This window comes from Hydractinia symbiolongicarpus, chromosome 6, assembly GCF_029227915.1.
Source record: "Hydractinia symbiolongicarpus strain clone_291-10 chromosome 6, HSymV2.1, whole genome shotgun sequence".
In the NCBI taxonomy this organism is placed as follows: domain Eukaryota; kingdom Metazoa; phylum Cnidaria; class Hydrozoa; order Anthoathecata; family Hydractiniidae; genus Hydractinia; species Hydractinia symbiolongicarpus.
In genome coordinates, this window is record NC_079880.1 from 13,280,161 (window position 1) to 13,303,704 (window position 23,544).

Below are 23,544 nucleotides of genomic sequence, written 5' to 3' on the forward strand. Positions count from 1 at the left end.
CACGATGCAATCCACTCGTATACTAATCACATCAGTATTTTGAAAATTCGTGAAAATGTGGGTTATGATGAAAAGTTCTATTTTTCGCTGGTTGAACAGCCTGATGTTCTCAAAGTCATCAAAGACATGGATGCAAAGAAATCTTCTGTTAGTGGTGATTTTCCAGTTTTTATGTTGAAAAAGTTTATTCATATCTTTGTTCCTATCCTCACTAATATTATAAATTTTTGTTTACAGTCTAATATTTTTCCTAATGATTTAAAACTTGCAGAGGTTATACCTGTTTTTAAGAAGGATGACTGTAATGATAAGGAGAACTATAGACCTGTTAGCTTGCTTCCCTGTTTATCAAAAGTTTTTGAAAGAATTATTCTTAATCAAATGCACACTTTTATGCATGACAAACTCAGCCCTCGTCTATCAGGCTTCAGAAAGGGTTATAACACACAATATGCTCTCATTCGAATGATTGAACAATGGAAAAGCACACTTGATAATAAGGGTGTAGTTGGAGCAGTGCTAATGGACCTTTCAAAAGCTTTTGATACTATCAACCATGATTTGCTTATTGCAAAGCTGCATGCCTATGGTTTTTCTGAATCTTCTTTATTATTTATTCACTCATACTTGAAAAATCGTTTTCAGAGAACCAGAATAAATTCTTCTTTTAGCGAATGGCTTCCTCTTCAAGTTGGAGTTCCACAAGGATCAATCTTAGGACCTCCTTTCTTCAATTATTCTATAAAAGATTTATTCTGGTTCATTATTCAATCATCCCTTTGTAACTTTGCAGATGATAACACCTTATATGCTTGTGAAAATTTATTAGAAGATGTAAAACAAACACTGCTTACTAATTTGGTCATAGTTAATAATTGGTTTTATGAAAATTACTTAGCAATAAATTTGAAAAAGTATCAATATATTGTATTAGGTCATCACAATGAAAGTTTGATATTTAACCATTTGAAAATTGCGTGTAAATCGTCTGTAGTGCTTCTTGGTGTTACGATTGACTCGAGACTAAACTTTCATTCGCATGTCAAAAACATCTGTAATAAGGCTAGTAGGAAACTCAACGTGCTTCAAAGGATATCTTCCTTTTTGACACCCAAGATGAAGCGTTTTCTCTTCAATTCATTTATTTTGTCTCAGTTTTCTTACTGTCCCTTAGTATGGATGTTTTGTGGAAAAGTTGCGAATAATCGAATCAATCGTATTCATGAACGTTGTCTAAGAATCATACAGGACGATATAAATGGCAGTTACGATGAACTTTTATCTTTATGTAATGTTAAAAATATTCACATCATCAATTTACAGAATTTAATGAAAGAGGTTTACAAATTTTTAAATGGATTGTCACCTCTATATATGAACGAGATATTTTCTGTTAGGGAAAACAAGTACAACCTTCGTTGCTTTAATTTGATCAGGCGACCAACTTGTCGAACAACGTACTATGGCTTAAATACTTTATCAAATATTGCAGGGAAGCTATGGATATCTGTGCCTGACGCTACAAAGAATGCTCCTTCTCTCGAAGCCTTCCGTAGCTCAATAAAATTTTGGGAAGGTGATGTTTGCACCTGTAAAATATGCATGGATATACCATACATATTTTAACTTTACTTATTTATTTATTTATTTTTCTTATTTTTTATCGCTGTTTGCCTTGTTTTACGTTTTGTTGTCGATTTAAATTAGTTATTTAAATACTATTGTATCTATCGACGTTAAATAAAGAGAAAATCAAAAATCAAAAATCAAAATCAATATACAATGAGAGAGATTTGTGTTTGACATTGATCAGCTTTTTTGTATATATGTGGCGTTTTGAGTGATTTAAATTTTATGGGTGAGATGTATGTTGAAATGCTTTTAAAAACTTTTTACCGAATAATTTTCGCATTTGTCAGATGGTCAGAGCAGTAATTTTGGTAGATTTAGATTTTAAATGTCACATATACACTGCAGTTGTTGGACACCTTCAATTTTTTTGGTCATTTATATAATAATGCAGATGTAAGATGCGCACTGCTGTATTGTTTGTTTTTTGATGGACATATATCTGTTGCATAAATTAAATGGAATACAGTGGATTCTTCCACCGGAAACAGCTAGTTGTAAATTATTTTCCCTTTTCTTCCCTCCCATTATTATTATAAGCGCAAGTGCGGGCGCGTTTTGCGGCTCTATTTTAGTTTTGCTACACGAATTTTGTTATTTAAATTTAAAAGGGTTAAATTACGTTAAATTACTGTAAGAAGCACTGCAAAGGGGCTTGACATCATCTTGTCTTTGAGCTTGATGATCCCACTTATTACTCCAGTCCAGTAGGCAGGCAGAGTTTGGTCACTTTGCTTTCAGGACTGACAATCCTGCTGCCCTTAGTTATTTTAGAAAAAACTTTGCAAGGGGGTAGATTCTCTTATCTGGTCTTTGTGGTGTTACGGCCACGCAGATTACCCAAGTTACAACAGGCTGGTACTGTCAGTTAGGGTAAACACCTAGTTAGGCTGCATGACCTAATTAGGCGAGTCGTTTAGTTAGGCAACGTGATTTAGTTTAATTTTGACCAATTATCGTCTTATTTGCATCGCGCATTGGAAACTTATGGCCCAAACCTTGTGTGGCACTATTTGTTGTTTTAAATAATGGATTTCAACCTTTCACGCTGCAAGAGAAAAAATTAATATGGCGGACGAAAAAGTGGCAGTGTTCACCTAAATAGGCGACACTTAACCGAATTAGGTTATATATTTCATTTCAACATAATTCTTACTTGTGCAGGAACACATCAAGGCACAAGTGACTTTCGGAATCATGGTCGCGTAGACTATCCATTCTGAAAAAAAAATTTTTGCGAATTTTTCATAGGAATGTGTGAAAAGCCATGTCCTAACTAGGCTACAATAAGTCGCCTAAATAGGTGGTATGCCCTAATTAGCCTACTGTCGCCTAATTAAGTGTTTACCCTGACTGACTGTCATGTCAACAGCAGGTCAACAACAACAATTATCTGTGTAAGGCTGAATGTTGGAACTCCGTAACACATGTGCAAAGCTACAGGCAGAATCACAAGTCCTGGCGCACAAATAGTTGTTTCCTTTGCATTATGAATAATTTTAAATTTATTGGTTTAAGGATATTCACGTTCTGATAAGTTTTATTTATCTCATTGCCTATTTATTCATTTCGAATTGCTTTAATATACCGTCCGTGGACCTCTTCTGAGGTGACCCAGCTAGACATCCAGGGTACTTAGGTTCAGAAATATGGGTCGAAACCTACCTGCCCTTGGTTAAAGTTCTGGTAATCTTTTCAAATGTGTTGTGTCCTTTTTATTTTTTTTAATTAATTCCTTGACAAAAGGGAGAATTGCGCTTTAGAGGCATTTTCTCCAGAGGAGTACAACCTCTAGCTTATTTCCAAAGACCTAACAGGTTTTGTTCATCATTGCGGTGGCTAGCCACCCCATCTTATATATTAATTCCCTTGCGTGAGTAAAACTGTGAGTCCACGACACGGAAATCACGGGTCACTTTCTTATGACGTGGCTGTACGCTAAAATTTAACTAAAAAGATTAGGGATGTACTTCATAGAAATCGCACATAAGGTGTAAATATATAACCCGCTGCTAATAACGATATAAATATATATACCCTTATGCCAAAAAACTCTATGTTAGCATATATATATATAAGTATCGCTACATATGAAACGGTATTAGATATTCACAAAGCATACGGACTGTTAAATGAAGTTCCTAGCATAAAACGGAAATTGTGTTTACGAAAAAGATGGCTGTTCTTTTTGAGTATTCTCTACCCTTTCATTCAAAATAAATCTTTAAAAAAACATTTGAAGAAGAGCATCGTTTTATAAATTAATCATAGCAAGGTTCTGTAAGGTTTTTTCATGTTTTATTTTCAGTTTTTATTATATTATTGTTGCCAGACATGATTTATAGCTAGCATCATAAAAAGCCAACCACCACCAACAACTAGCTAGCTAATATATATATATATATATATATGTAGCCATGTTCTTTATACCTAGCTAAGTCTCCAGTTTATATTTAAGTGACTAGCTATTAGCTGCTGTAGCTAGCTAATGCTAGCTTTAAACGAAAGATTCCCAGTATATATATTCCCACAAAACCCATCAAACGTTATTAACCCTGAAAATTTTAAACATTTTCCTGGTTTTTTTTGGTTTGCGAAGTTCTTTTCCTCCAAATATTCTGAAAATAAAGTTCAGAAATTACTTATTTTTAAAATGTAAATTTAATTTGCTTCAAATTGTGGTTTTGACATTTTCATGTAAGAATTTGTGGGCAAAAACCTTAATCAGCATGCTAAAAGAACTGACTTTTCTTAATTTAGAATTACTAAACACAACCATTTTCTTACATTTAGTGTAAACTTTTGTGCGTATGGCTTATATTTAATACACCAAAAGAGCTATATACTTTGTTGATTTCAATTTTATACTCTTTGTAAGCTATTTTTTTCTTCTTTTTGACATTTTGAATTAACTTATTGTTGTAGAAGGCATATAATATACATGCATATAAAAAAATGGAATTTTGCAAATTTCTGTTTTACCACTCAATTTTTACATTTTATAAGTTATTTGGAACAGAATGGTATGAAATAGACCAAAATGCCTGATCTTAGTTGTTTTTAATTTACAGGCTGTGTCTGTAAAACTTTAAGGGGAACATTTGGTGGAAGACAATGGCATGACATATACTGATAGAACTGATTTTTGTTGTGTTAGATGTTATATCTGAACCTTTTTGACATTTTATGTTAATTTTGCGAGGAAGGACCATATATATATATACAGAAGAAGAATTCAATTTTACACCTTGCAAGCTTTGTTTTTCTATATTTTGTATAAATTCTTACTGGGGAGGACTCCGTGCAATATATCGAAATGACTGATCCTTCTCTATTTAAATTTGATGTGTTCTAAATTGTATATAGTTTTGGAAATTTTGTGTAAGATTTAATGGGTAAGGGCTAGATGCAATATGTCAAAAAAACTTTTTTTGTTGAATCAGAAGCACTCCCTACAACCATTCTTTTTTTTACAGTTGAGAAGCTTTTGTGAGGAAAGAGTGTATGCAATATTATCGAAATAACTGATTTTTGTTGCAAACTGTCTTTCTTAGGCATTTTGGATTAAAATATTGTTTTAGAGGGCATATGCAGTAGATATATGTACCGAAATAATTAAATTTTGCAAACTTTGATTTTGTCGTTACCTCTCATTTTTTACATTTTGATTAAACTTTTGTGGGAGACCGTCGGTATGCGAAGGACCAAAATAAGAGATTTTAGTATTATTTAGAATTTGTATTTTGTGTTGCAAAATTGGTGCAAAAATTGACATAAAATAAACTTATATACAGATTGATTGCTGTTGTTTAACATGACTCATTATGACTTATATATATATTTTATGAAAATTTGTGACAGAATACTATGTGAGATTTGAAATTTTGTTTACTTTATTGATGGTAAAACAGCATGCAAATTGCTAAAAGGACTTTATTAATTTTAGATTTAAACACCGTTATTTTGTTGGCATTTTGTCTAAAGTTTGGTGAGGAAGGACCGTATGCAATATATCAAATGTTTTATTGCATTATAATTTATCCTTGCAAATCCCTTTTTAACACCTTAGATAAAAATTTCTACTTAGGCAAAATTTATTGTTTATTTTTCACATTTTGTGTCAACCTTTGGCAGGGTTTGCAATAAACTAACTGATTTTAACATATACCTTTTATCACCAAGGAGCTTCGCAAAGCTATTATGCACAGATCCAAACTTCGTCGCATATATAACAAATCACGATCAAAAGAAAATTGGTCCAACTTCACTAGACAGAGAAACTACTGTGTTTCCTTATTACGAAAAACCAGACGTTCGTATTTCAAGGGTTTACGTATGACAAGCATTACTGATAATAAAAAGTTCTGGAAGTCTGTCAAGCCATTGTTTTCAAACGTTAGTTATAACACCAACAAAATTATCTTAATCGAGAAAGAAAAGATAGTCACCGACGAACAAAAATTATGCAAAATCTTCAATGAATATTACACCAACATCACGAAAAATTTACCAATCAAACCAAACGATGATACACATACAGCAACCATTCACGATGCAATCCACTCGTATACTAATCACATCAGTATTTTGAAAATTCGTGAAAATGTGGGTTATGATGAAAAGTTCTATTTTTCGCTGGTTGAACAGCCTGATGTTCTCAAAGTCATCAAAGACATGGATGCAAAGAAATCTTCTGTTAGTGGTGATTTTCCAGTTTTTATGTTGAAAAAGTTTATTCATATCTTTGTTCCTATCCTCACTAATATTATAAATTTTTGTTTACAGTCTAATATTTTTCCTAATGATTTAAAACTTGCAGAGGTTATACCTGTTTTTAAGAAGGATGACTGTAATGATAAGGAGAACTATAGACCTGTTAGCTTGCTTCCCTGTTTATCAAAAGTTTTTGAAAGAATTATTCTTAATCAAATGCACACTTTTATGCATGACAAACTCAGCCCTCGTCTATCAGGCTTCAGAAAGGGTTATAACACACAATATGCTCTCATTCGAATGATTGAACAATGGAAAAGCACACTTGATAATAAGGGTGTAGTTGGAGCAGTGCTAATGGACCTTTCAAAAGCTTTTGATACTATCAACCATGATTTGCTTATTGCAAAGCTGCATGCCTATGGTTTTTCTGAATCTTCTTTATTATTTATTCACTCATACTTGAAAAATCGTTTTCAGAGAACCAGAATAAATTCTTCTTTTAGCGAATGGCTTCCTCTTCAAGTTGGAGTTCCACAAGGATCAATCTTAGGACCTCCTTTCTTCAATTATTCTATAAAAGATTTATTCTGGTTCATTATTCAATCATCCCTTTGTAACTTTGCAGATGATAACACCTTATATGCTTGTGAAAATTTATTAGAAGATGTAAAACAAACACTGCTTACTAATTTGGTCATAGTTAATAATTGGTTTTATGAAAATTACTTAGCAATAAATTTGAAAAAGTATCAATATATTGTATTAGGTCATCACAATGAAAGTTTGATATTTAACCATTTGAAAATTGCGTGTAAATCGTCTGTAGTGCTTCTTGGTGTTACGATTGACTCGAGACTAAACTTTCATTCGCATGTCAAAAACATCTGTAATAAGGCTAGTAGGAAACTCAACGTGCTTCAAAGGATATCTTCCTTTTTGACACCCAAGATGAAGCGTTTTCTCTTCAATTCATTTATTTTGTCTCAGTTTTCTTACTGTCCCTTAGTATGGATGTTTTGTGGAAAAGTTGCGAATAATCGAATCAATCGTATTCATGAACGTTGTCTAAGAATCATACAGGACGATATAAATGGCAGTTACGATGAACTTTTATCTTTATGTAATGTTAAAAATATTCACATCATCAATTTACAGAATTTAATGAAAGAGGTTTACAAATTTTTAAATGGATTGTCACCTCTATATATGAACGAGATATTTTCTGTTAGGGAAAACAAGTACAACCTTCGTTGCTTTAATTTGATCAGGCGACCAACTTGTCGAACAACGTACTATGGCTTAAATACTTTATCAAATATTGCAGGGAAGCTATGGATATCTGTGCCTGACGCTACAAAGAATGCTCCTTCTCTCGAAGCCTTCCGTAGCTCAATAAAATTTTGGGAAGGTGATGTTTGCACCTGTAAAATATGCATGGATATACCATACATATTTTAACTTTACTTATTTATTTATTTATTTTTCTTATTTTTTATCGCTGTTTGCCTTGTTTTACGTTTTGTTGTCGATTTAAATTAGTTATTTAAATACTATTGTATCTATCGACGTTAAATAAAGAGAAAATCAAAAATCAAAAATCAAAATCAATATACAATGAGAGAGATTTGTGTTTGACATTGATCAGCTTTTTTGTATATATGTGGCGTTTTGAGTGATTTAAATTTTATGGGTGAGATGTATGTTGAAATGCTTTTAAAAACTTTTTACCGAATAATTTTCGCATTTGTCAGATGGTCAGAGCAGTAATTTTGGTAGATTTAGATTTTAAATGTCACATATACACTGCAGTTGTTGGACACCTTCAATTTTTTTGGTCATTTATATAATAATGCAGATGTAAGATGCGCACTGCTGTATTGTTTGTTTTTTGATGGACATATATCTGTTGCATAAATTAAATGGAATACAGTGGATTCTTCCACCGGAAACAGCTAGTTGTAAATTATTTTCCCTTTTCTTCCCTCCCATTATTATTATAAGCGCAAGTGCGGGCGCGTTTTGCGGCTCTATTTTAGTTTTGCTACACGAATTTTGTTATTTAAATTTAAAAGGGTTAAATTACGTTAAATTACTGTAAGAAGCACTGCAAAGGGGCTTGACATCATCTTGTCTTTGAGCTTGATGATCCCACTTATTACTCCAGTCCAGTAGGCAGGCAGAGTTTGGTCACTTTGCTTTCAGGACTGACAATCCTGCTGCCCTTAGTTATTTTAGAAAAAACTTTGCAAGGGGGTAGATTCTCTTATCTGGTCTTTGTGGTGTTACGGCCACGCAGATTACCCAAGTTACAACAGGCTGGTACTGTCAGTTAGGGTAAACACCTAGTTAGGCTGCATGACCTAATTAGGCGAGTCGTTTAGTTAGGCAACGTGATTTAGTTTAATTTTGACCAATTATCGTCTTATTTGCATCGCGCATTGGAAACTTATGGCCCAAACCTTGTGTGGCACTATTTGTTGTTTTAAATAATGGATTTCAACCTTTCACGCTGCAAGAGAAAAAATTAATATGGCGGACGAAAAAGTGGCAGTGTTCACCTAAATAGGCGACACTTAACCGAATTAGGTTATATATTTCATTTCAACATAATTCTTACTTGTGCAGGAACACATCAAGGCACAAGTGACTTTCGGAATCATGGTCGCGTAGACTATCCATTCTGAAAAAAAAATTTTTGCGAATTTTTCATAGGAATGTGTGAAAAGCCATGTCCTAACTAGGCTACAATAAGTCGCCTAAATAGGTGGTATGCCCTAATTAGCCTACTGTCGCCTAATTAAGTGTTTACCCTGACTGACTGTCATGTCAACAGCAGGTCAACAACAACAATTATCTGTGTAAGGCTGAATGTTGGAACTCCGTAACACATGTGCAAAGCTACAGGCAGAATCACAAGTCCTGGCGCACAAATAGTTGTTTCCTTTGCATTATGAATAATTTTAAATTTATTGGTTTAAGGATATTCACGTTCTGATAAGTTTTATTTATCTCATTGCCTATTTATTCATTTCGAATTGCTTTAATATACCGTCCGTGGACCTCTTCTGAGGTGACCCAGCTAGACATCCAGGGTACTTAGGTTCAGAAATATGGGTCGAAACCTACCTGCCCTTGGTTAAAGTTCTGTTCATCTTTTCAAATGTGTTGTGTCCTTTTTATTTTCTTATATATTTTTTAGTTAATTCCTTGTAAAAAGGGAGAATTGTGCTTTTACAGGCATTTTCTCTAGAGGAGTACAACCTCTAGCTTATTTCCAAAGACTTAACAGGTTTAGTTCATCATTGCGGTGGCTTGCCACCTCTTTGTAAATTATTTTCTTCTATTGTTCTGTGTTGTGTTTTGTTACTGTTGTATTTTTCTGCCTCTTTACGGTCAATATTTTTAGAAAATCCTTGCAAAAAGGGAATTTTGCTTTTTTGAAAAATATGCAGAGGGTTGCAATCTTTAACTATAGTAGAACCAGCTGTCATTAGACAAGAAATATCATCACAGCTAGCTGTTTTGTCACATCATCAAATCAGCATATAAGTTATGATAGGGGATTAAGAAAATAAAAAAATCACAATCATTCAAAATTATCCATGTCTCCATCTCTATTGCGTGAAGTACTTTTCTATTAATTCGGCAATATCTTATGTATCTTTCTTTTAGGTCTTGGTACATTGGGATTTCCTATTTGCCACATTACGATGGAGTCACTTTTAATGGACCGCTTGTGATGTTGAATACTCTGAATAGCAAGATATCTCGTTAAAGGTGTTCTGAAACTGATTCAAGAATGTTTGCCAGAACGAATATGAAGTTTCAGGCAATCAATTTCAAGACTTCTAGTCCATCCCGTAAAAAGCGCCGTAATACCTTACGAAAATACCAATGATTTTTTTCTTTTTATCAATATAGGTGCATGCATAGAATTTCTGTATGATATCTTTCTCCTTTCTAGGCGGGTTCAAAGCGATTCCATGTAACTAATATTGCTGATCAGAAAAATCAGTCTCACCTTAGAGGAAATTCTTCTTTTCCAATAAATTTTGGGATAATCTGTTTTAAGCTGTATAATGTTTTTGATTAGGTTTTTTAGCAGATCACACTTTTAAGTACTAACAGGAAACATATAATGCTGCAACTCTTTCATCTTTTTTAACAGACATTACAATAAAAGGGTAAACATTTTAAAGCATTAAGTAAAAACTTTATTCTTTTGAGCGGAAACACAGTAACAACATGTTATGTTGAAATATATATAAGCAATAGTTCCCTTGTAACACACAAAGTAATGTCGACCACATGAATAACAATTAGGTTACAACATGTTTCGAAGTTTAATATTTTAAAATATATTCTATTTTGCATAAAATAGGACCCCATTATGTGCAATAATAATAACAAGTATGTTTTTACATTCATCTGTGTGTTTTAGTACAGCAGAAATCCATTAGGTTTGCGATCATCCCTGTAAGGGGGAGAATACAGAAGTTCTCTAGTGGCCTCTTATTCTTTGGAGAGAAACCTCCTATTTTATGTAATGGTTTTCTGAGTTGTAACCACTACGTTCCAAATCTACCTTTCTAAGGGGCGGTTTCTTGGTCAGCTCAAGCATTACGATGCAATTTCTCAATTGTTTATGTCGAAGGTCAGAAAGCTTTTATGTTTCCAGGCTTGCTAGCCTTGGGCTCCGTGTCAGTAGGAAAAGCAACAACGATAAAAAGATATCGGTGGCATTAAATGCGTTTTGGTTTAGGATAATTTAAGGTTTAGTCACGGGTTTTATTAAACTATAATTCTCTGCAAGTTTCTTAACTACAGGTTTTCTCTTTGATGGACTGTTGGAAAGTTCTTTAAACTCCTTGCAGCAGCTTTCCCAAGAGCTTCATTAGAACCAAATCCTTCTGGATTTTTATCTGATTCAGCAATTTTGACTTTGGCTCTGTACTTTTGCACTCTTTCTCTATAGAGCATCCTATGATGGGCCAATTTAGCTTATCCCATTTAGCTTATTACTCAGCTTATCCTTTCCCTTCATTACGTCACCCTTTCCATTCACCTTAAGTCTCTTCCTGTGCTCTCGCATACGTGTTTTTGGAGTTGTTTGTTCACATTTTTTGTAGTGCTGTTCTCCATTGTACTAAACTCACTTCTTTCCTGTTTTGTAGTTTTTTCTTGTCCCATATGTATATGCTCACTCTATTTTCATTAAAATACCTGCAACGTTCTTTTCATATATTTCTATTTGGGAATAACTTGATGAGATAATCTAAAATTAAATCCTCATTGGGATTCAAATGATGAAGTAATTATGTCTGTCACATGGGCATCCCCATTTGGGAAAAACGTAGTGAGAAAATTCCCAATTCGGATTTAACTGATTGGAATAAATTTTTTCCTGTCCCATGGGTGTCTAGTCCCACTCTGTTTCTATCATGATACCTGCAATTTTCATTTCGTATTTCCATTTTGGAATAAGTTGGTTGAAAAATCTAAAATTAAATTTCTATTTGGACTTATTTATAGGATGTGACTTTTTTATCAATATGTAATAAAACTTATTTATAAGTATATTTAGACCAAAATTATAATAGTATATGTGGAATGTTGTTAGGAAAAGGAAGATGTTAAGGCTAGAAAAATATACCAATGTTTCTAGTGTGTTTTCAAATTAATGTATTGTCCGTTGTAATGTCCGTTGTTGTTTTTTACTGGCAAGTAAAAGAAGTAGCAAGTTGCACGGCTGAACTACATTTTTTTTCAAACCAGAATCTGTGATGTGAAAAATTTCCTGATTTTGTAACGGACATTGCATTTAAAAAGATGCTAAGATACCAAAAGTTTTTAGTTTTCCACTTTGAAAGTTAACTTTAGTCTTTGAAAAAATTAGTTTCTAAGGAAAGTTATTTTAAAAGTACAGGAAAAAAATACTATATAAAATACAGAAAAGTTTTGCCATTTTAAAGAAAAGTCTGGTGATTTTCAACATGGAATCCCTTCGAATTTTAAAAAATGTGTTTTTGTTATTTTTTTACAAAAATTTTTTAAATTTAGTTAATATAATGTATAAACATTAATTGGTGGTACGTGCCACCTTTTCGCTGCAGTTTTTTTGGCTGCACTTTTTTTTTTCATTAGTGACTTTCTTTTTGTCTTTTTCTTTTAGTGCTGTAAATTATTCGTTATGTGAGATTACTTTTGTTTTTATTCTGGTACTTTTGTTTTTTTCTTATGTTCCTTTTATTTTATCTAAAAGCAACTCTTCGAAACTTTTATTCGATGGTTTTTCATCGTGTAGTTGCCAGGCTGGTACCCACTTCTTTCCTGGAATTGACACTCCTGGCATAGGACCAAGCATTTGAAAAATACTTTCCTTGTTATGCGGTGTATTCTCAAAGCATGGAGTTGACATGGCCATTGGTTGAGTGTTCAATTTGAACTGTTGAAGTGAATTGTCCGAGTATAAAGGCTATTCAAACTTGATGCAGATGTTTGAAGTTTTGAGCTGACAAAGCAAACTGTTCATACAAATCATCAGGTCTTCCTTACTCAATTCAGTAATGATAACGCTTTAGCAATCTGGGGTTGTAGCAGTCTGTATTATACACAACTTCTAGCTTGTTTTCAAAGACCTAACAGGTTGAGTTCATCATTGCGGTGGCTTGCCACCTCTTTGTAAATTATTTTCTTATTTTTCTTACGAATTTACAAGAAAAGTCTTAAAATACACAAACTTTTTTCTCTGGTATACCAGGAATTGTTCACGAGCACCTATCAGTGCAAACAGATCAGTAGAATGACAACCTATTTGGATTGTCCCAATGTGTGTTCTCTTAGTCTATATAATAATGCGCTTGTGTGACTAACCATGTGAGTCCACGACACGCAAAGTACGGGTCACTTTCCTACGACGTGGCGTTACGCTAAAAAACGCGAAACAGGGGGTTGCTATTTGAACTTAAAATAAAATTTTTTATTTTATTAACACTAAATTTTTATTTTTATTTTTAAATGTTTCTATTTGTTTTTTTGTTTTAAAAGCCCCGTTCGTCGTTATAGATAGAACAATTTAATTTTACCCACGGATTAATGTGCACGCCGTATCTAACGGAAACAAGTTGTTTATCGATTGAAAAAAAAGGAAAGCTCTGCGAAGAAGGTTGTCTTTTTTTCAAAGTAATCCTGGCAAAAGTTATTTCAGGTTACATTAAAGCTTTTATTTGATTTTCTATATTTTCCATTTTTGTGTTCTGGGACCGAGGTTGCTTCCTTTTATAGAAATTCTATCGGATTCGAATATGAATGTAATTCGAATCTGAAATGTAAAAAGCAAAAATGTTGTGTTGTTGTCGAACGAAGGTGTTAGTTAGAAATATTTTTAACGTACGATGATTTAACATCACAAAGAGAACTGATTGGAAATGTTTCAGGCAATTGTATGCATCTTCAATTCGTTCTCTTTGGGATGAAACGAAGTTTAGTATTCGAAGTAAAAAACTGATTGGAGTTTTATTAGGAGAACGCTAGCAAGCTACCTACTGAGAAGTAAAAGAAAAACAGGTTCGTTGTTTAGATTATTTAGTAGAGAAATGAACTTGGGTGTATAACGATTTTCTAGCCGTTTCTTTTAGAGCTAAATTTTTCTTAAATATTAAGTTTGTTGTTGTATTTTGTTCCGGAAAATATTTTCTTTAAGCACTTATTTTGTAAGTACATACTCTGAAAAATGGGTCAGGAGTTTCAGTATCGTCAATTCCAACGGCAATTGAGGGATCTATTTTTTTTTTTTTTTTTTTTTTTTTTAAATTTATTTAAAGTCGATTATTCACATATTTACAACAGTTTCCAAAAAAAAAAGTAATTAAGGAAACTCATCTAAATCGACTAAATTTTTTATGTTTACAATTAAATAAAATCATTTTTTTTATATATATAAACAATAATAACAACAAAGTTCTATAAAGGAACCTTACATTCATCACAGTTACATTTAGATCCGTCCCACATTTTAATCATGCTTTTAAAAACTTTAAGGTTGTCACATCGTTTTAAATGTGATGGTAGGTTATTCCAAATCTTTGGTCCCAGGGCTGATAAGCTATTAGTTCCAAAAGTCGCGGTACTTTTCCTTGAGACTACCAAATTATTTGTATTTTGTTCTCTGACTGTCCTACCGTTATCATTTTAACAAAATATATCTTTCATAAAAAGAGGGCTGCTGTTATTTATAGTTTTAGAGATTTCTATACACAATGACCGTAAGCGATTTACATTCATGTGACTCTTGCTGGAATTTTTAAGTAAATTTTCGTATGTACTTACCGTATCATTATACAGAAATCTTAATGCTCGTTTTTGTATCATTTCGACTTTAGATAAAGATTTAGAAGAAGAAAAATGCCATATAAGGGAACAATAATTGAAATTTGCGTAGATAAAACTTTGAACTAAAATATATTTTGCTTGAAAGGATAAGAAACTTCTAAATCGAAATAAGGCATTTAGTTGGGCTGATGCTTTGCGACACAAATCACTAACGTGTCTGTCAAAATTTAATTTATTGTCTATAGTCACACCTAGTAATTTCACGTTATTTTCACTTTCAATAGTTTTATTTCCTATGTTAAATTTTAGACCTAAATTATCTGCCTTATTCTTTGTTAGAATTATCGAGTGAAACTTTTCAGGGTTTGCAATCATTTTATTCTCTTTTAACCAGGAGAGGGCAGTTTTAGCTTCGTTTTCTAAAGTATTTATCAAATTAGGAATAGAATTTGAGAAGTTGGATATTGTGTTATCATCAGCGTAATTATGTAGCTTATATTTTTCTATAAAAAGAAACAAATCATTTATAAATATATTGAATATGATAGGTCCTAAAATAGAACCTTGTGGTACACCAGATAAGATAATTTGAAATAGACTATAGATCCCATTTATTCGAGTGGCTTGCTCTCTATCAGTAAGATAAGATAGAATGAATTGAAGAGACTTATTGTCAAATCCATAAGCAGCTAATTTCGCAATTAGTAAGTCATGTGGTACACAGTCAAAAGCTTTTGAAAGATCCATCAAGATCGCACCCACCACATACTTCTTATCAAGTTTACTCTTCCATTCCTCTATTAAGCGAATTAGTACTTGTTGGGTACTATAGCATTTCCTATAGGCGGAGAGAAAGGTCGACAATTTTGATTCCATATAAGCGGTTATTTGTTCTTTCATAACCCTTTCGTAAAATTTAGAAAAAACATTTAAAACACTGACAGGCCTGTAGTTTGATATTTTAGTTTTATTTTTTCCTCCCTTATCCAATGGCGTTACAGCAGCTCGCTTAGCTTTGCTTGGAAATTTGTTTGAAACTATGCTACTATTTATAGCATCTGTTAGTGGCGTTACTAGGTGCCTTTTTGCTAATTTTGTCAGCTTTGATGGTATTGTATCTTCACCTGTTGATACTTTGGTGTTTAAATCATTAAACAGTTTAGAAATTGTATTTTCATCAACTTCTTGGAATGTAAAGTTCTTATTGTTGTTAGAATCATTGATTTCCTTTATTTTAATGATACTTGGATGATTTTCAAAACTATCAACAATTTCTTCAATCATTTTTGATTTGGTTTCATGCCACAAGAATCTTCTAAAATATTGATGTAGTAGTCGTTAAAAAGTTTGGTCAGCTGTTTTTTATCAGTAACTAAACTTTCATTTTGAACGATCGCTATATCTCCTTTGCTTATTCCACTTTTATTTGATATCAAGGGTTTAACAGTTTCCCAAAACGTTTTTTTGGAAATAAAATGGTTTTCTGGTTGGTTTATGGTTTTCTGATCTGGCGGGAAAAACTTTGAACTTTGAACAATGTCTAGCATGCTCAAACTTATGCTCTTACAGTTTTTTAAATTTATTTTCCAAGGGCCCGCACCAGATCCCAAGCATGAGTGAATTTCACCAATCCTCGTGTTTCCACATTCATAGGTGTTTGTTTCAGTACAGTCGAAATCCATTAACTTTCCGATTATCCCTGTAAAGGGGAGAATGCAGAAGTTCTCCAGCAGCTTCTTATTCTTTGGAGAGAAACCTCCTTTTTTTAATTAAACTTTCCGTCTTAAAAGACTAGTTTTATCTGCATTTCGATGTAGTTACTCCTATTCTCTTTTTCCTGTTTCTTACACAGATCCAGTTGACTGCCAGGAAAGACTGGTTGACACTGGGAAAGACTAGTGACTGTGGGAAAGACCACTGACGGTGGGAAAGACCATAGATCGCGAAGGCTTTTAGGTTTTGGTGACTGAAGAGTGTGTGTTCTTCATTGGTTAGGATGGGTCTTCAGTTGCAATCTCGAGACGATTGATAACTCCTTTCAAAGAATGGAGTGTGGCGGATTTCGAAGCATAAAAGTTGACTGGGTGGTGAAGTGAATTACTTGTTTAAGCTCGAGACGATATGTAATGGTTTTCTGGGTTGCCGCCGCTGGGTTCCAAGTCTACCTTTCTAAGGGGCGGTTTCTTGGTCAGCCCAAGCATTACGATACGATTTCTCAAGTGTTCATGTCTAAGGTCAGAAAGCTTTTCTGTTTCCAGGTTTGCTGCTTTTTATTCTTTGTCACAACCTCTCTAAGGGCTGGGTTCCAAGTCTACCTCTGTTAGCCCTGGGCTCTGTGTCAGTAGGTAAAAGCAACAACGATACGATTTGCAGCTGTTGACTTTTCTTTTTCCAAAGTTTAACAAAAGTTATTGGTTTTGGCGGACGGTGTCAATGAATGTGGCTGGTGTCTTGCAGGAGGCAGGGGATGCTTACTCAAGGGCCCCCACCAGATCCCAAGCATGAGTGAATTTCACCAATCCTCGTGTTTCCACATTCATAGGTGTTTGTTTCAGTACAGTCGAAATCCATTAACTTTCCGATTATCCCTGTAAAGGGGAGAATGCAGAAGTTCTTCAGCAGCTTCTTATTCTTTGGAGAGAAACCTCCTTTTTTTAATTAAACTTTCCGTCTTAAAAGACTAGTTTTATCTGCATTGCGATGTAGTTACTCCTATTTTCTTGCAAAGTTCGGGTCACTTTACACTGAGTTCTGACATGTCTTCTTGTAAGATCGGGTCGAGCTTCGGTGTTAATTTCGACATGACTTTTCTTTATACTTCTGCGCGACAGTGTTTTGATATATATATTTGATACTAACCTAAGTAACTACAGTAAAGTACGTTCAGTAAAGAAACTGAGCTAAAGTAAGTAAAGTAGTACCTTAAAGGAATTAATTTTGGCGGGAATTGATTTTTGCAAATTTTGCGAAAATTAGTTCCCGTGAATTTTTTGATTTTTTTCTCTTTAAAAAACGATTTACATTACTCTTTTCTTCTGATGTTCCTACCCCTTTTGTTGTAGCAATGCGAATTTTAACTTCAGCAGTCTTTATTTTTGTCGTCTACAAAAAATAGACCCTGAAAATGTATAAATTAAGAGAAAAAAAATGCTGTCAATTAATTTTTTCGCAAAATTTGCGAAATTGAATTCTCGCGAAATAATAGAACTTCGCGAAAGTTAATTCCGGTACGTAAAAGTAAGCAAAGTAACTATGCTAAACTTAAGCATTAATCCTCGGAAAAATTTATCCTAAAACCGCTTATTTGCAAAAACATACAACCATCAAATCTTTGTTAGATATCGGATTCGCAAAAATAAATCCCCTTAAGTATATTTTTAGGGACATGCAAAGATAAATCTATCAAAAAAATTACCCAGCAGTAATTAATCCTGTAAGGTAAAGGAACATCCGGTTACAACCATATATTTTCTCATCATTTTAGTTAAAATTGTGTAAAGTACAAATTTAAAAAAAGGATAATCATACATTTAGATAATACCTTATAGATTTCAGGAATCAAAAATATGTCTGAAAAGAAGAATGTGAAAAAAACATCGGAGCAGGTTGCTATTTTGGAACAGCTTTATGAAGCTGGTATGACAAACTATAAATCTGACAACACCGCAGCACGTGCTTTGCTTCAACAAGCTATTGTTAAGACAGGTTTAGGTGAATCGCAGATCAAGGTTCGTTCCCATTTATCATCAATACCGTATACTTGCTATATTATATGACCTGTTTTCTGTAAATCCCACATTTGAGTTCTATGAATTGACAAGTTACGTGTGCTGATCATTATCATGAAAGTGTTGATGTAGGAATGTTTGTATTTTTGTTGTTAGGATTGGATTAACAGTAAAAGAAGATCTCCTCAAGTACGGCAAAGAAAATACCAGAGAGAAGACCTTCTAGGTTCGACATATTTCGAAGAGATTATATGAAAGGTTTCTGATAAATTATATTATCATTCATTATATCATCCAGGAATTGCCAGGTATTTGTTCGATGGATGAGTAAACAAAATACTTTTACCAGTGCTCACTATTTCTTCATAACTTCATAGATAATTGTGTGGGAGTTGCTGAGTCAAACAGAGCCTGGGGAGAATTATCGCTAGAAGAAAAGGAAAGTTTTAAAAACAAAGCTTCTCTTGTAAACCAGCCAGTATTTAACGACTTGTCGATGGAGCAGCAAACATCTGCAGTGCGATCTATTCGAAATAAGATGGAAAAATTGGTTGGTGTGATTGTTTTATTCTATATTGTTTGCCATAATGACCAGGATCATCAAATTTAATTCTTTATGTAGTGTAGGGAATTGGAATCCATCGGGGTAGAAGTAGCGGTCATGGACATTGATTCGATGAGAATAGGAAACAAAGTGACTGTGTATGGTAGTCAAAAAGGTGTTGATTTTATTGACTCCCAAACCGATATGGAATGGAGGTTTGCAAGCCACATGACTAGTAAGAGATTTTTCAAGATACCTTTTTTATTTCAAATAAAACCTCCGCCATGTATAATTCCAGATATGTTTTTAGGTGAAATTGTCCAGAAAAAAGTGGAAACAATATCATTACGCAAAGAAGTCAGCATGCAACTTAACCAGAAAATGTGTACGTATATTTTCCAATGCGTTCGTGAACAAATGAATGTGCATTCAAATTTGAGCTTTTTTATATTCAATAGACCTAGCGACTTGTGGTAATCGTACAACAGTCCCTTATGCGCAGATTGAACGAGGTTAAGTTTTTGTGAATGGTTTACCGAGTGGCTTCAATTTTAAAAAACCTGGTAACTACACAGTTGGGGCTCAATATGTTAAAAGACAACATGGAAAACATTACATTTACTGGTAAGTTATGTTTTCTCTCCAATCTTTTCTCATTGAGTAGGTACTCACTGCGAAATTTTGGGAGTTAGCTTTCGCGGTTGACTAAAGTGAGTGTGTTTTACGGAAAAATCTTTCGCTTTCGAAGTTAAATTACCTGCGAAAATAGAAAAACTAGTGTACGCAAAGAAAGCGTAAAACGTTAATATTTGATTTATTTTAGTCTCGGCCACACGAAGTCACAAAGACAACGCAGATGTCTCTGTCGATGATTCTTCTGATAGCATACTGCACCAGCCAGTGCCAGTCCCGATTATTCCTGAGAATACTACGGGAAGCAGTACAAATGTTGAAAAAATAGCGGAAATGGATTCTAATTCAAGAAAACGCAAAGTGAGAGACGAAGCTGTACCACGCGAAGAGCTTGATGACGAGATTCAATCTCTGAATTTGATGGACAACGTTCCCAATAAGTCTGGAAAAGTAGTGACCCTTAAGGAAGTATTGGATAAATCCGCTGAAGACGAAGGCTATGTTGATTTCATAGCAACTCATAGGGATAATAATGGCATAACCCAATATCAAGTGAAATGGATTGGATACCGTAGTCTGACGTGGGAGGCGGCAGAAAATCTACCAAAGTCAGACTTGGAACAATATTTCATTAAAAAAATGTGATTACTTTCTTCGTTTAGCAACTACCTTATTCGTACTAATTTTTGCGCAGTGAAAAAAAATCTATTTGGCGCGTATAGCGCAATAGCAACATGAACTTTGGCGTAAGTTGAAATTGGTCCACAAATAACAGGGGAAAATAGTAAAATTCAAGGTTTTAGACAAAATATAAATGCGTGTCTTTTGCTAACCAATGAACGTTTTTGCGCGAAAATTAGTACGCGCAAAAATTAGTACGAATAAGGGAAGTTTAACCCTATTCAGTACGGCTTTCAAAGCTTTACTTAGACCGTGTAGATTTTGCACTGATTTCAGAAATCATGCCATCAACTTTTAGTACGGATAAGGAAGTATATCAATGATAACTATGATCAAATATATTTTTTTTTTAATACTGGCATTTAAAAAAAAATACATTGTCAAAAACCAACCTTTATCATTAACTGACACACTCTTTTATATAGAAATTTGTGGGCCAAACGATGCGATGATCTCCAATCCATACATTGTATTGAGAAACATTTTAGAAGATCACGTGCATCATCTTCGATTAAAGACGCACTTTTTAAGTACGTATTCAACAAACTACCATAACTATATATGTCAGAACCGTAGGAGACAGAACAGCCCTTGAAAAGCTCCGGCGCTACGTGCTTCTGGTTGGAAAATTTCTTTATAACGTCCGTACAACTTGCGCGTACGCATGTTGCACGACAAGAGAAATAAAATCCAATCAGGATAGGAAACATGTCAGGTCCATGCTAAATAACGTTATCTGAAACAATATGGTTGTGGAGCACGCCCTTGTCATGTAAATGGTTCAGAGCGCTGGCAACACCTGTCAATATTTTTTTAATCGCATTGCGCGATGCAACTTCTGGCATACCAGATTTTAGAAAATATTCTTAACTGTCACCACTGACATAATGTGTCACAGAATAGAAAGCCCCGTTCAGATGGACGACACCTATGGTAGTAATAATGTTTTCGTGTTTTCCAATAAATTTTAAGATTCGATGATCTTGGCTAACATGAGCCACATTTTTCACGCTAACACTTTCATTGTCCCCTTTGTTCAAAAATGTTTTTAAGACAACACTTGCTCCATCATCAAATGTGACTTTTTTGTTTGAGCAAATTCTCCTTCTTTAAGATTCGATATAAATAAACTTTTCATGAAGGTGCTGTCTAAAACACAAGGAGTTACTTCTTGCAGAAGAGGGTCTTCTGTGTGAAATCTATCAGCGAACAAAGATGCATCAACCATCTGTACAGACCTGTTGACGCCGAGTTGTTCAACAAGTTTCAGTCTAGTGAACTCCGCATTTCTAAGGAGAAGTGATGCGTTTTTTTCGCCAAGTTCGTGGATCTGGTGATGTAGCGTATCGTTCATTTTCATTAATTTTTCTATTTTTTTCTTGGAATCACTCAATTTTTCATTAATTAACTCTTCCTTGGTAGGCGCATATGTCCATTTTTTTCTTTTTTCGCGAAAGCTAAATAGATAATATAAGTAAATAACGTGTTTATTTCGTAAATAAAATCAATATTGCTACTAATTATTTTTATCGTTAAAATTGATACTTTTACAAGTAAACAACTCACTTGTTCACTTTCTCCTGCACTTGGGAAACTTTTCTTGTCTGCAACTTTGTCATATTCTTCATCACTCTAAAAATAAAAAATATTTGATGGGACTTCGACACGCTTGGAATTAGAAAGCTGGAAGAATATTTGTATCATTCCGCATATTGTCGTTCTTTCTCTTAACACGACTTAAATGTTATTTTACTTATATTGAAAAATCATAAAAAACATACATCAGTAATATCACAAAGTGGATTACAACCAGTAACATTTGATGCATGGTCTCCACACGGAATGGACACCGTCGTCACTTTTAGCTTAGTCCTATTTAAGCTGAACAAACTAACATGAAATAAAAATTAAAAAAAAACATATAATTCTGTAAGACACATTGCCCTGGGATTTCAGACTCTTTTGGATGCCTATTTTTAGGCAGAAAAATGTATGCCTAGACAAAGAAGGACCCATGTTGAAGTTTATTTTAAAGCAAAAGCCTGCTTGACCTTGGAATTCAATTGTTTCTTGGATTAATTGAGGATACAGAACTCATTAGCTTGGACAACACAACCTGCTGCAAATCTATATCACAAATTTTTAACCATAATATAGGTGACATTCCTTAGCCACTGCCAGCATTCTTTTGTTAACGTATGGATATTTATTTGTTTATATTTTTAGTGAACATCTTTGTGGCAAGCACAAAGATGCAGAGGCTAGTTAACACAAAGTCTTGTCAAGTCTATTTTTTGTACAAGGTATTATTAGACCGTTAAATGAATGTGGAATCAGAAGGTATATATAAGTAGTATCAATCTACACTCAATAATAGTTTAAAGCCCTAGCAACGTTTCCGTCAGAAGAAATTCGTTAGAAAGTATCTCTCCTTAGCCAGCTCTAGCATTTTTCCGCCTGTCACGCAAAAGTTTATAGAGACCACTGAAAATGTAACAAAGAAATCCATTAAAAGCATGGGCGAAAATACTGCCAAATATGTAAACATTGCAACTCATCTATATACTACTGGGACTGATAAACTATAGTTATACTCTTTTCTTGTCCTTTCACAGTTATACTCTTTTTTTGTCCTTTCACCCACCAGACTTCTCTTGTCCTCCCCCCATACCCCTTCTCCCTGCAAACACAACCCACACTATCCCCCATTGATTGATGATGGGAACATTTTTTAATGTTGCTGTGGGGAGCTACAACATGTTGCTATGTAAAAAGATAAAGAGAGGACAGACTACCACATAGTGTGATGCTGTGTTGGTTGAGGGAGCAGGCACCATGTTATGGTGAGGTGTAAGCCTACTCTAGCTATTATAAGGCTCTATTAGCTAGTTAGCTTAGCACACAAGCACCATCTCAATAAACAGGCATGTTTGTCCTGAGCTTAAGATAGAAAAGACAAATTCTGTTAGCTTATCTCTTGATTTTGCAACCTATTTCAATGAGAAAACAAAGAATAAAGAAACATCACATTTGAACATTTCTTGAGAGAATGATTCTGAAATATCAGAATCAGACCGTATTGACGACGCTATATTGATTGAAATTTCGAAACCACCTCACGGTTATTGCTGGAATAACAACCGCAAGCGGTTATCATCGTTCTCCGTTAGCTCTGGAGCCACAGCGCATAGCTGAGCTGCGATATTTATCAATCTTCGTTTTACAGCGGAACACGTTATCTATCATGTACAGTTTACCGAATAGGGTGATAGTCATGTTAAG

At 34.0% G+C, this 23,544-nt stretch overlaps 1 protein-coding gene across 1 annotated transcript; it reads left to right on the forward strand.

Annotated features, from left to right (window-relative positions):
- The first annotated feature begins 17,518 nt into the window (after positions 1–17,518).
- On the forward strand, positions 17,519–22,970 carry LOC130647077 (uncharacterized). Its single transcript, XM_057452803.1, has 3 exons — positions 17,519–19,183; positions 19,259–19,572; positions 19,772–22,970. The coding sequence occupies exons 2-3, from the start codon at positions 19,476–19,478 to the stop codon at positions 20,224–20,226; spliced, it is 552 nt and encodes a 183-aa protein (XP_057308786.1). The 5' UTR covers positions 17,519–19,183; positions 19,259–19,475; the 3' UTR covers positions 20,227–22,970.
- The last annotated feature ends 574 nt before the right edge of the window (positions 22,971–23,544 follow it).

What these genes read in the sequence shown, in the direction of transcription:
- LOC130647077 (XM_057452803.1), top strand. Translation starts at nt 19,476, where the DNA reads ATGGTTTACCGAGTGGCTTCAATTTTAAAAAACCTGGTAACTACACAG. An exon ending in GGAAAACATTACATTTACTG is followed by an intron (nt 19,573 to 19,771) that starts GTAAGTTATGTT and finishes GATTTATTTTAG; the next exon opens with TCTCGGCCACACGAAGTCAC.